The 12,600-nt window shown below is 44.8% G+C and overlaps 1 protein-coding gene across 8 annotated transcripts in view; it reads left to right on the forward strand.

The window, feature by feature from the left end:
• The window catches only part of LOC140188203 (3',5'-cyclic-AMP phosphodiesterase 4C-like), a 273,810-nt gene that overhangs the window by 228,807 nt on the left and 32,403 nt on the right, over window positions 1-12,600 (forward strand). For all 8 annotated transcript variants that reach the window (XM_072244242.1, XM_072244241.1, XM_072244244.1 and 5 more), the window contains 2 exons: window positions 2,096-2,169; window positions 3,435-3,484. In XM_072244242.1, the coding sequence (XP_072100343.1) occupies window positions 2,096-2,169; window positions 3,435-3,484 (124 nt within the window). The remainder of the gene's footprint in view (window positions 1-2,095; window positions 2,170-3,434; window positions 3,485-12,600) is intronic.

Consider the following 12,600-nt stretch of genomic DNA (forward strand, 5'->3'; position numbering starts at 1 on the left):
GTGTTTTCTTAATCCAAGTGCTAATGGTTTAGCAATGACACGAAGCCCAAGGACAGATATAAGCTTTCAAGTTCTTGTCATACACAGATTTGATGGACACTAGTCAAAGCAACGCTTAAATGCTTCAACTTTTTCACACGTTGAAGAAGCAAATAAAAGATTAACGTGAATTTCCAGAAATACTTTCAAACCACATGTCCATCCAGTATGATTCAGAGGTCCTTGTCAGTGCAGGGTCTTCCGCTAGCCATAAAGTAAAACTTGTCGTAACCTGATCTCCTGGTGGCATTGGTCTGCTAGCCTGCACACATCTTCAAGGTCCTTGCTCCAGTCAGTTAATGATTTCTCAAACCAAACAGGAAATCAGTTTGGACAGGTTTGATCTGTCCTTTGACTTTCCAGCAACCTCCTTTGGAGATTTGTGGAAAATGAAGATTAGATTCAGAAGTAATGGTTTTATTTAATTCATTCTTGGTAATTATGGCATAACAGGCAAGGCTAGTGTTTATTGCCTATCACTAGTGTCCTCCTAAAAAGCTGCTGAAAATCATTCTTCATGAACCATGCACCACACGTGGCAGTGTTCCCACCGTCTGTAAGGTGAGCACAAGCGTAACCCCCAGATTGCTGTCGTCTTGATTTTCAGAGAAGATTTTCAAAACATTCAGAGACTTAGGATGCTAAAGAATTATAAAATGAAAGTGCATTGAAGGATGCCACACTGCCCATTACTGTTGTGCTGAGACCTTTCAGACTCCCCTACCTGCTGCCCACTCCAACTGCTCCATAGAATGTCAATGTCAGAAACCTATGTGGCATCATTGTACCCCATATAGAATCAGCCTTATGATTGGTGAGAATTCCCTGAATTAACTATTCCTATCTACTGGAGAACAATCAAGAATTCTACACACCTGGTACATAAGCCAATCATAGGCTCCGAAACTGGCATATGACTTCATCTGAAGGTTGCTAGGAAACACGGGCCCTTTATAGCAGAGTTGAACATGCTTAGAGTTTGCTGCTGCTGCGACTGCAAATCAGAAAGCTATCTGCCCAAAGTAGTGTCTGTGCCTGGACCTGAACTTGAGCCTCAGACTAACAACAAAGATAGGCCAGACAGTTTGCCCATAGAGTTAGATGACACCAAGCCTACAGACGAATTTGACTATCGAAAGGTAACCGGTGTATAGCAATATCTGATCTTGAATCTGTCTAGATCACAGTGTTTGTACAGGAACAGATCCTGAGTATGTGCAGATAACTGGTTCCTTGTACGTGTGGAGTTCTCGTCTACCTTGCATGCTGAGTATGTGCACAGCTTAGTTCTTGTAAGCATTAGCACTTTCCACGATCTGAACATGTTTCAACTAGTTTTACTGCCAATAAAATACTTTGAAATGTAGTTGTTGTTAGCATGATAGCAGCCAATTTATATGTAGCAAACTCTCACACATCTCTAAGACATAGTCACTAAATGACAAGATTTTCAATCGTTTTGCCTGAGGTGCAGTGGCAATTTCGACCCTGTTTCCCTTCACGGAGATGAAACACCTGAGAGAGCAGGGAGAGGCATGGCTTAACATCTCACTCAAAATATGACACCTCAGACAGTGTGGTACTCCCTCAGTATTTGACTCAAATGTTGGCCTACGCTTGTGTTTGAGTACTTGCTCAAGATTTCGGTGTGAGTGCTGCCCATCCAGCTACAGTTAATACCACATTTGTACTTCTCAATTTGGCAGCAAATTCAGAGGGAAAGGCAGTGGAAGCAAGGTGAAAAGGGAGATCAGTAACCAGCAATGAGAAAACAGATTAAGGACTGGTTTGGACTGGGACTGTAACTGGAGTCCCTGCTGCTATGCAGAGGCACAGATTCCAATGATATCACCCATAGTTTGCTTTCCAAAACCTCACCCGATTGAGCATTGGGTCATGACTGGCTCTCGCCCCACAAACAACCTCTCTCCTCGCTCTCTGGTCTTCCATAAACGAGCTCAGAAATACCGAGTGAAATTTGCTTGCATGGACTGCCTGACTCTTGATCTGAGGTTATTTTTGGTAAATCATGTTTTCTTTTGCCATCTTTCCCCAGGTGCTGGCCAGTTTACGGACCGTGAGGCATAATTTTGCCACACTGACTAATCTACAGGATCAAGTGAAGAGCAAGTAAGGGTTTTATTTTTGGGCTGGTGCGGAGAAGGTACATTGGGGGCACCACTTATTCAGGTTCTTCAGTCACGCAATTTGAGAAACATTCCAAGCACTTCCCCCTCGGCTCCTGATAACGTCCTTGGTTCAGTGTGGGATCCATGGAATGCAGCCAGAAGCTAACTGAGGCAACATGGGCAGCGCTTACTGGAGATTCTCTGAAGGGTAGACAACAACACAACACAAGCTCCCCATGACTGCTCCTGGCCTTCCCCTCTGTCCCCACTGGACTGATTCGCCCAGCGGAGGTGGAACCTGGAGACCACAGTGTTGAATCCAGCAGAACAGCTCCAGCGGCCTTCACAGTCAAAGCTGAACTGGCTGTCTGCTCGGAGGGTTAGGCTGTCCACAACTGTCTTCTCGATCGGGCTCGGGAAGGGGGGCAGAACAGGGGCTAGCTGCTCTTGGATTGCCATCCAGTGGATAATCTAGGACTAGTATTGACAGAAACAGCTGCCCGAGTGGTTTGTTATTTACCCACACTTGTTGTTAGGTGATGTGAAGCATGGGACCCAGAGTAAAAGAACAAAGAGCAGAATATTGGAAAAAGCTATTGGTCTTAGAAAGAGGGAGAGAATGTTACTCCTACTTAATAATACATTATAATTCTCAAATAATTTTAATATACTATTTTTGATTACATTTTCTTCAGAAACACCGTTTTGCAAAATATATTTTTCTGCGTAGGATTTTTAAGGGTGCATCAAACACTCTTGAATTCATTTCATTTGTATGTCTTGCATCCGAATTCAGATGATAGCCTCAAACTGATTAGTTCAATTCATTCCATCTCTCCTCCACCCTCTCACAACCACTAAACCCATACTTTGCATGGCTCTCAAAAAGAAGTCGAAGACTGTTCTTCCCCTGGGTACGTTTACATGACATTGAGGAGGGTGTTTTCATCGCACTGGTCCTGTTACTCTGGGAGTGTTTTACGGGGCAATGCAAAGGAAGATTTGTTGCATCCAACCCATGTTGTAGTCAGCACTGTGTGCACCTGAGAGTGTATGGGGGTGGGGGGGGGGGGCGGGGGGCGAAACAGGTAGAGCAAGCTTTATTTTGCTATCTATCTGCACTCTGTCAGACCCAGGAGCCTAGTCGCCTTTAACGGGAGGTTCCATTTCCTGTTTCCATGAGGGAGGTTTAAGGTTAACCTGAGAGTGTGCGTGAGGGCACTTGGCATTGGACAAGATTCTCATCCAACCTTCTTCCTTTCTTAGCTGGCGATCGACAGGATGCAGCCCAGGGGTCATTCGGCCAATCCCACTCGGTGAGTGAAAGACTTGATTGGATCCTGCTGACCTGGAGGGAGATTCCCTTCTCTTCCTTTCAAATCTCTATGTACTGTCAATCTACGTATATAAACTCTTTTATGTATATATACAATAAGTGTAAAAACATAAGATGGTGTTTTTTTAATTATTGTGTTCTTTATCTTACTGTTTTTTTTTATGCTGCATCGGATCTGGAGTAGCAGTTATTTGCACTTCTTTTCTGGAAATGACGTTAAACAATGTTGAGCCTTGTGGCACTCATCGGCCCACTGCAGGGCTTGGACATGGGCTTGTGCTTGGAAATAGACTCCATTGTGACTCACCACCTTCACTCTCATCCTTGTCTGGAGGTTCAGAATAGTCCAAAGGTCAAAGACACAGAATGTGGTGATCTTTGCATCCGTGTAACATTAGAGAACATCCACACCTCCAGGAGATGTAAGGACAGCATTTGTGGTTGTAAGAGGGTGGAGCAGAGATGGAATGGATTGAGCTCATCGGTTTGAGTTGTGTCATCTGAATTTGTGTGCTTCCTACAGACTGCCCTGACCCTGTAGGGCAAGAGCAGCTACTTTTGCAAGTTTCTATTTTCTCAACCCCAGGAATTCTCCCCAGGAGGAGCTCATTCAGCCCATTGGACCTGTACTGGCTCATTGAATAAGTGCCCTCAATCAGTCCTATTGTCTTGCTCCTTCTCACAACCCTTTTCATGTATTTGCTTGAATGTTCCTGTTGAATTTGCAACCACAATCCTGTTGGGCAGCATGTTCCAGACTACCAACTAGCTGCATAAAAATATTTCTCATTCCCTCCCCATTTGGGTGTTTGATGATCCTTTACAGTCCTTCCAGTGGAACTTGAAAGCCTTTTACAATTTTGCACAGCTCAGCTAAGCGTACCTAGAGCCCCTTCCATTACTGTGGCTGCAATCCAAGACCCTTCCGTTTCCCTGGGTAATTTACCTTAATCTTTATACAGTGTTGATGTATCGCCTCTCAACCTCCTTGGTGTCTTCCCTAGTGAGATGTCAGAAATGAACGCACTGATTGATAAAGAGTCTCGGCCCTATTTGAACACATGGGATTTTCATCTCTCCGCTGATGGGACATGTGGGAACATCTACTGTACAGTGGCAGGAGGCGGGGTGAAGGGTCCTTTAAGTTGGAAAAGTTAGGAGGTGCTTCACTTGCAGTAGCCCCACGGGCCATAAGTTCCACCGCTACCACTGTTCACACTGGGACTCAATTGGCTGACACCTCTGAGCTTTAATTGGACAAATATTCCACCAAGTATGGTGAGGTATCTCACTCTACCCTGTCATGGCAATGGATTAGGATTAGGATTAAGGACAGTTTCTGGTTAGTGGTGGGATGAGAAGGATTTTGCTAGCCCTTCTCACAACCTGCCAGCTCCTCTTTGTTAGAGACGACACAGTACCTTGTTTAAAATTCCCATCCTTGTTCATTAAATACTTCCCTCCTTCTGTAATCTCCTCAAGCCCTAAAATCCCTTGACCCCTGCATTCCTCCTCTTATGGGCTCTTAATTAATACCTCGTGTTGCTCACTGCACCATTGGCACGTGCTTTCAGATGCCTGAGTTCTAATATTGGGTATTGCCTCCTTAAATCTCTCCACCTGTCTCCTCCGTACAACCCAGAGCTTCCAACCCTAATGTGATAATGGCATCAGGTCGCACTCCTCTGTGCTTCTCTGAACCAGTGAGTATTTTACATCCACTTGAGGGGACAGATGGTGTCTCAGGATAAGATCACAAGTGAAAGATACACCTCTGACAGTGTAGTATTCCTTCCAGACTACACTGGAATACCAGCCTAGATTTCAGCACCCTGGCCTCGGGAAGTCAGGCTTTGAATCCACAATTTGTTCTCTCAGGGTTGGGTGAACTACAGATGGTACATTGTGAATCCCTTTTGTGGGCTTTGAATTCACATTGACAGATTAATGAAAACCCAGGAATCGGATTCAGTCATTCCGCGCCCCTAGTCTTCATTCCAGGTTCAGAGCAGTAAGTTCTAGGTCGGGTTTTCCTTCCACCATCTGCCAGTGTACCTGGGGAGCCCACACAAGGGCTGCCTCTCATTTTGTAGTCAGTATGTTAATCATCTGATTGACGTCAGCAAAGGGCCATTAATAAGAACTCCAGAAGCTGGTTCTTTGCTCCCAGCTGTTGGTTTACCATGCCAGCTGCCCTTCCCCCACCATCCCAGGCAGTCACGCCAACACCTCTCGCCCAGATCCACTCCCAGCTTAACCCTTTTCCATGCTGAGGTGCTGGGAAGTGTACATCAGACAATTTCCAAGTCAAAAGCCTCTCAAATCCACACACAGCACTGAGCAGATCCTGGCACTCCTGCTTTGCATATTTAAAGCAGTAATGTTCTGCTCTGTAGACTGGCCTTGTGTTGCTTCATTGTATGGTGCAATTGTGTTAAAAGTAAAATAATGCAGATGCTGGACATTTAAAATCAATACTGGAAATGTTATGTCAATGATTTAGATAACAGAATTGAAGGCTTTGTTACAAAGTCTGCAGACGATATGAAGATAGGTGGAGGGACAGGTAGTTTTGTGGAAGCAAAGATGCTACAGAAGGGGTTAGACAGATTAGGAGAATGGGCAAAGAAGTGGCAGATGGAATATAGTGTCGGGAAGTGTATTGTTGTGCACTTTGGTAGAAGTTGTTAAAGAGTTGATTATTTTCTAAATGGAGAAGAAATACAAAAAAACTGAGTCAAAAAGGGACTTTGAGTCCTTGTGCAAGATTTTTTATAGGTTAATTTGCAGGGTGAATCTGGGGAGGAAGGAAAATGCAATGCTAGCATTCATTTCAAGAAGACTAGAATATAAAAGCAAGGATGTAATGTTGAGATTTTATAAATAAAGCAAGGATGTGATGTTGAGGTTTTATAAAGACCTTTGAGGCCTCACTTGCAGTATTGTGAGGAGTTTTGGACCCCATATATTAGAATTGACACTCTGAAACTGGAAAGGGTTCAAAGGAGGTTCACAAAAAATATTCCAGGATTGAGCGGCTTATCATACGAAGAGTGTTTGATGACGCTGGGCCTGTATTCAATAGATTTCAGAAGAATGGGGGGGTCACCTCATTGAAACCTATCAAATGGTGAAAGGCCTTGATAGAGTGGATGCTGAGAGGATGCTTCCCATGGTGGGAGAGTCTAAGACCACAGTCTTGGTAGAGAGGCGTGACCTTTCAGAACAGAGATGAGGAGGAACCTCTTTTGCCAGTGAGTGGTGAACCTGTGGAAATCGTTGCCACAGGCTGCTGTGGAGGCCATGTATATGTATATAAGGCAGAGGTTGATAGATTCTTGATTGGTCAAGGCATGAAGGGGGGAGAGCAGGAGAGCATTGAGGCTGAGAGGAAAAAATGGATCAGCCATGGTGAAATGGCGGAGAAGACTAGATGGGCCAAATGGTCTAATTTGGCTCCTTTATCTTATGGTCTGAGCAATCTCGTACTATCAGCGGGGTAGCCCATGTTGCAGTTCAGATTCCTTGCCTGCCAGGAAAGTCAATGCCAGCTGTCCTTATCCCTTATTTAAGGGACCGTGAGAGTGGGAACTTCTTCACAGCTCATTCCTGAGGAACCCCAGTGTGGGGCAATGCACATATAATGCTGGAAGAACTCAGCAGGTATAGCAGCACCTATGGAGGAGGGTGCATAGTTGACGTTTTGGGCTGACACCCTTCATCAGGATCCTGATCAGGACTTCATCAGGTGTCCCCATGAAGGATCTTGGCCTGAGTTATTGACTTTTCGTTTCCCTCCACAGATTCTGCCTGACCTGCTGAGTTCCTCCAGTATTTTCTGTGTTGCTCAGGATTTTCAGCATCTGCAGACACTCGTGTGTAAATTTTGGGGTCCATCTCATTATCCATCTCACACAACTTTCTGGAGTTCTGTAACAAACTAAGCAGGCAGCCAGACCAGCCACCGTTACCCTCCGATTTGCCCCAGCGACAAACTCTCAGCCTGGAGTCAGGACTGAACCACACTGGGGGCATCGATGGCTCTCACCCTGGATGTGTGCTGATATAACAGGTCTCACACAAGGCAGCAAGAGAGGCCACAGATGACCTCGGTATTCCTGGTTCGAGACCAGAAATGAACGCAGAATTCCCACTCCTGATCTTTTCCCGGAGGCTCCTGGAAGCATGCTGTATGTGTGAGATGAGCATGGGATGGGAATTATCTGAAATATCCTCCAAGGTCAAATAACAGCTACCTTCCGTCTCCCAGCTAAGACAGATCCTGCCCTCCTCAGACTCCTGGTTTTCTTCTGCAAGCACCACCTTGCCCCACTTGCCCCCCAGTGTAGCTGTTCTAGCGAGGTCTTTTAACTTAGCACAAACTGGAGATTGATGGTGGACATTTCCTTGTCTGTGAGGGCTAACAATCAAATGGTAAATCCCAGACTTCGCCCAAGATTAAAGTCTGTGTCATGTACATGTTTCCATCTGATTGGAATGCAACAGAATTTACCTAAAGTATAGAAACAGACGCCCTTTGAGCCTCCCCTGCTATTCCCAATGGCCCCTTGTTGAAGGAGAGCAAACACGAGCAGCCAAATGGTCTCTTTTCCCCTGCGCTTCTTTCCACGCTGATTGTATGTCCCTGATTCTTTCTAATATCCAAAATCTGATAACCACTGTCTTGAATGTACTGAACAACTAAGTTTACTCAGCCTTCCCAAGTAGTGGAATCCAAAGTTCATTGCTGTTTGGGTGAAGGAATTTCTTTTTGTTTCTTCTCTGACTGGATGGCCACCGATTTTTTTTTCTCTCTCTCTGTCTGTGATTCCTCCCTGATTTGAGATCAAGAAACCAGCGTAAGCATCATCCCCGCAGAGCCCCATAAGAGTTTTGTATGTTTGATTGAGATCTCACCTCATTCTTGTAAACTCAAGAGAAAATGGAGCCAGCCTATTATTCTCACTTCAAACAACATCCATCCATCCTGAGATTCAAGTTAACCACCCTTGCATTCCCCCCACCCCCTTGCAAACATATCCTTCCTTGCAGAGGCCAGGCCAGAATACACAGTATTCCACATGCGTTCTCACAAGGGCCTTTTTGAAACTGCGGAGCAATGATAATTGCAATAATTACCCTTCGAGAAACTCAGGTTATCCTATAAATCATCAAATTATCCTCGGTTTGCCCTCTCGAGAAAAGTGGCAGCAGCTTTTAATCATTTCAGTAAAGGGAATTGTTTGAACCCAAGTATGGCTCTGTGCTGCTCAATCTGCAGTTTGCCTCAGTGATAACGCAGCTCATGGCTCCTGGGGGAGCTGTCAGACAGTTGGGTTACTAAATATACATGTACCCCGCACTCCTGTGCAATCCATCAGCCACAAATTAAATTGGACAGAGGAGTCTCAGAGCTCATCCATGGTGGGTTCATTGCCTTCTTGCCTGTAGTTATCAGTTTAATTGGGTGAGGCAAACTCTTGTCCCTGTGTCATAAAAGGTCAGAGATTTGATCCTCAGCAGTTGCTGCGGCTAGTGTTGGTGCTGAAGATGCACGTGGCTGTTGGAAGAGATGTCATTCAGATGAAAGGTTAAACCAAACCTCTTGACTCTCTCCTGAGCTGGAAATAAAAGAGCCCCAAGCATAAATGTACCTCATGGGAGGGGAATGTTAGCACAATACGTTTGAATTGGTTCTGGCTCTGGTTCATTTCACTTATGTACAGGAACGATATCAGTAAGCTTGAAAAAGTGCAGCGGAACTTACAAGAACATTGTCGAGACTTGAGAACATCAGATATGGAGAAAAGCTGAATAGTTTAGGACTTTATCTCCTGGGCTGCTGGAGTACGAGGGAAAATGTTATAAAGGTGTGCAAGATTATGATGGACAGAGTAAAGACATGCAGGCTTTATCCCCTGGGGTTGGCTGAGACTAGAACTAGAGGTCAGACGTTTAAGGTGAAAGGGGAACCTGAGGGGGAACTTCTTCACTCAGAGGGTAGTGAGAGTGTGGAATGAGCTGTCAGCGCAAGTGGCGGGTGTGGGTTCAATTGCAGCACTTAAGGGAAATTTGGATAGGTGCGTGGAGGTGAGGAGTATGGTCTGGGTGCAGGTAGCTGGGACTAGGCAGAGAAACGGAGCACGACTAGATGGGCTGAAGGGCCGTTTCTGTGCTGTGGCTCTGTGGTGGAAGCTGGAGGTAACAAAAGGACAAGTAATACACAGCACACACACAGTCTGTGACGGTCTGGAGAGGCAGTAAGGGGTAAACATTGTGATGGAGGATCAGCGACTCATTCAGGATGTGAGGGGAAATTGCCATTGATGTCTTTTAATGTTTAGATTTTTTAAGTTAAAAAATACTTCATTAGTTCATTGAAGTATCAAAAAACATGTATTATAAAACATTGAAGTTAACATTTTCCTTAACATATTATTCCTGTTACTTAAATTAGTAGTTATCATTATCAGTTGTCATTCATTTGCAACTTTAAAGCAAATAGTGCATGGGTTTCATTACAGGTTTCAGTTAAGTACTGTGCAATAGTGGGAGGTCCTAAACCGTGCACTGACTGCACCCCAGCTTCAGCACCACCCCCTCCCACCTGCCCCAGCACATATCCCGGAGGTACAAGCGGGCAGCTTACAGCACTGCGTCATGGGCACCCTCTTCCTCTGGAATATTAGCAGTTTCCTGGCATTCCTTACACTGCGTTGGTAGTTTCCTTACTGCAACCAGTACTTGTGTCAGTGTGAGTCCCTGAGAACAGTCCTCACAGCACAGAGGTCAGTGTTATACAACTGCCCAGCACAAACATCGCTTTCCAGGTGTTACTGCAAAAACACATTCCCTGAGGGACGGGCACTGCTCGTATTTCCAGTGCAGCCGTGGCAAGGGCAATATGTGGTGTGACCAATATTAAGATCATACATGAATGATCTAATGGGGTGGATGTTTCTCATTACCAACCGGGAAAGGCTTTGGAAATTATTTTAGTTCTTTGGGAATGAGGGATTCTGCCAAATGACTGTGACAATCTGCTTAGGGAGTCATCCAACAAGATCCACCATTCCCTACCCCCTCCATCTGCCTGGTTCTGATGACATTTCATTCAGACCACAGCCCAGTTCACTTGTTGATTCAAGGTATTCTTTTGGATAACTGTAGATATAACCTGTGCACCCCTTGGGGGTGATTAACAGAACAAACCTGTTCTGAGAAAGCCTTACTCAATACCTAACCCATGCTGTGCCAGTCCTGGGAGTGTTTGATTGGACAGTGTAAAGGGACGATAAAAGACACACAATTACAAGTTCACAAGGATACATTGCATCCATAAAATCAGTCCCCCAATTTCGTAGTGGGAGCAGATATTTGGGATTCAGGATTGGTATGTTTTCTTTTCTTTAAAGATGGGGCATGTATCATATGAAAACACCACCAAAAAAAAAGCCCCAAATGCTGGAAATCTGAAATAAAAATAAATATGCTGGGGAAAAGGAGGTGATGGAGCATCTATGAAAAGAAAAAAATAATGAACGTTTCAGGTTGAAGAGCCGTCATCAAAACTGAGAGGAGAGAAAACAAATTGGTCTATGTGGGGGAGGGAACTCGATAGAACAAGGGTAGTGTCAGTGATAGGATGAAAAATGTGCCCTGTGCATTGGCAGACTGTAAATCTCACTAGATTTTATGCTAGAGTAACTTGCAGGTGATATAGAGATGAAAGAAATAATGGACATTTTTCACAGACCATCAAACTTAAAATAATTTTTCAAAAATACAGTTTTGCTCTCCTGTCCAAATATCTCCTTTGAAACTCCCATGGAGCCACTGATACTGATTTATTGATTTAGTTGTTGAGATACAGTGTAGGATAAACTTTTTCAGCCCTTTAGCTTGTGCAGCCCAGCAACCCCTGATTTAACTCTAGCCTAATCACAGGACAATTTACAGTGACAGAATTAACCTACTAACTTGTATGTCTTTGGACTGTGGGAGGAAACTGGAGCACCTGGAGAAAGCTGACTCATTCCACGGGGAGGATGAACATACTCCTTACCAATGATGTGGGAATAGAACCCTGAACTCCAACGTCTGAGCTGTAAGGACATTGCACTAACTGCTACGCTACTGTTAAGCAGGTTTTAATCTACAATTCAACATTTGTCTAGTTGCAAACAACAGGAATTCTGCAGATGCTGGAAATTCAAGCAACACACATCAAAGTTGCTGGTGAACGCAGCAGGCCAGGCAGCATCTGTAGGAAGAGGTACAGTCGACGTTTCAGGCCGAGACCCTTCGTCAGGACTAACTGAAGGAAGAGTCCTGACGAAGGGTCTCGGCCTGAAACATCGACCGTACCTCTTCCTAGAGATGCTGCCTGGCCTGCTGCATTCACCAGCAACTTTGGTGTGTGTTATTTGTCTAGTTGATTTCTTCTTGTTGTCTGCCACCTCCCCTTGGCTCTGTGGCCTTCTGGTGAAATGTTTTCCTTTGTCCCATAGGCTGTGCTCCTGTCTCCTGCCTCAATGCCCTGACTCACAGGGATGTATTGACAGCCAGTGGGTGTTGTCCTAGGAAGCAGGGAGGCCCACTTCAGAACTCCCACTCTCCCCATCCATCTCCCTTTTCATGGGCCACTGCATTACTTCTTATTCATTGGCTGCCATTCAATCCCCCACCGCTAATGGTTAGGCTGTTTCAGAGGGCACTTTGCCATGGTTCTGGGATCATATAAAGACCAGATGAGGTAGGATGGATGGTTTCATTCCTCAATAGATATCAGTGAACCAGAAGGTTTTTGCAACAATCTGCTTGTTTCTTGATCGCCATTAGCAATACTAGCTTTTCAGTCCAGGTTTATATTGAAATTGAAATTTCTCAAATGGTAGGAAATGTACAAAAAGATGAGAGGCATAGACAGGGTAGGTACTCTTTCCCTAGAGTGGAAATGTCAAATCATAGAGGGCATTGCTTTAAAGTGAGAGGGGTAAAGTTTAAAGGAGATTTACGAGGATTTTATTTTGAATAGAGCATAGAGTCATAGAGCACCAGAGTACAGAAATGGGCCCTTTGGCCCATCAAGTCTGT

The sequence above is a fragment of the Mobula birostris genome, chromosome 26, assembly GCF_030028105.1.
Source record: "Mobula birostris isolate sMobBir1 chromosome 26, sMobBir1.hap1, whole genome shotgun sequence".
In the NCBI taxonomy this organism is placed as follows: Eukaryota; Metazoa; Chordata; class Chondrichthyes; order Myliobatiformes; family Myliobatidae; genus Mobula; species Mobula birostris.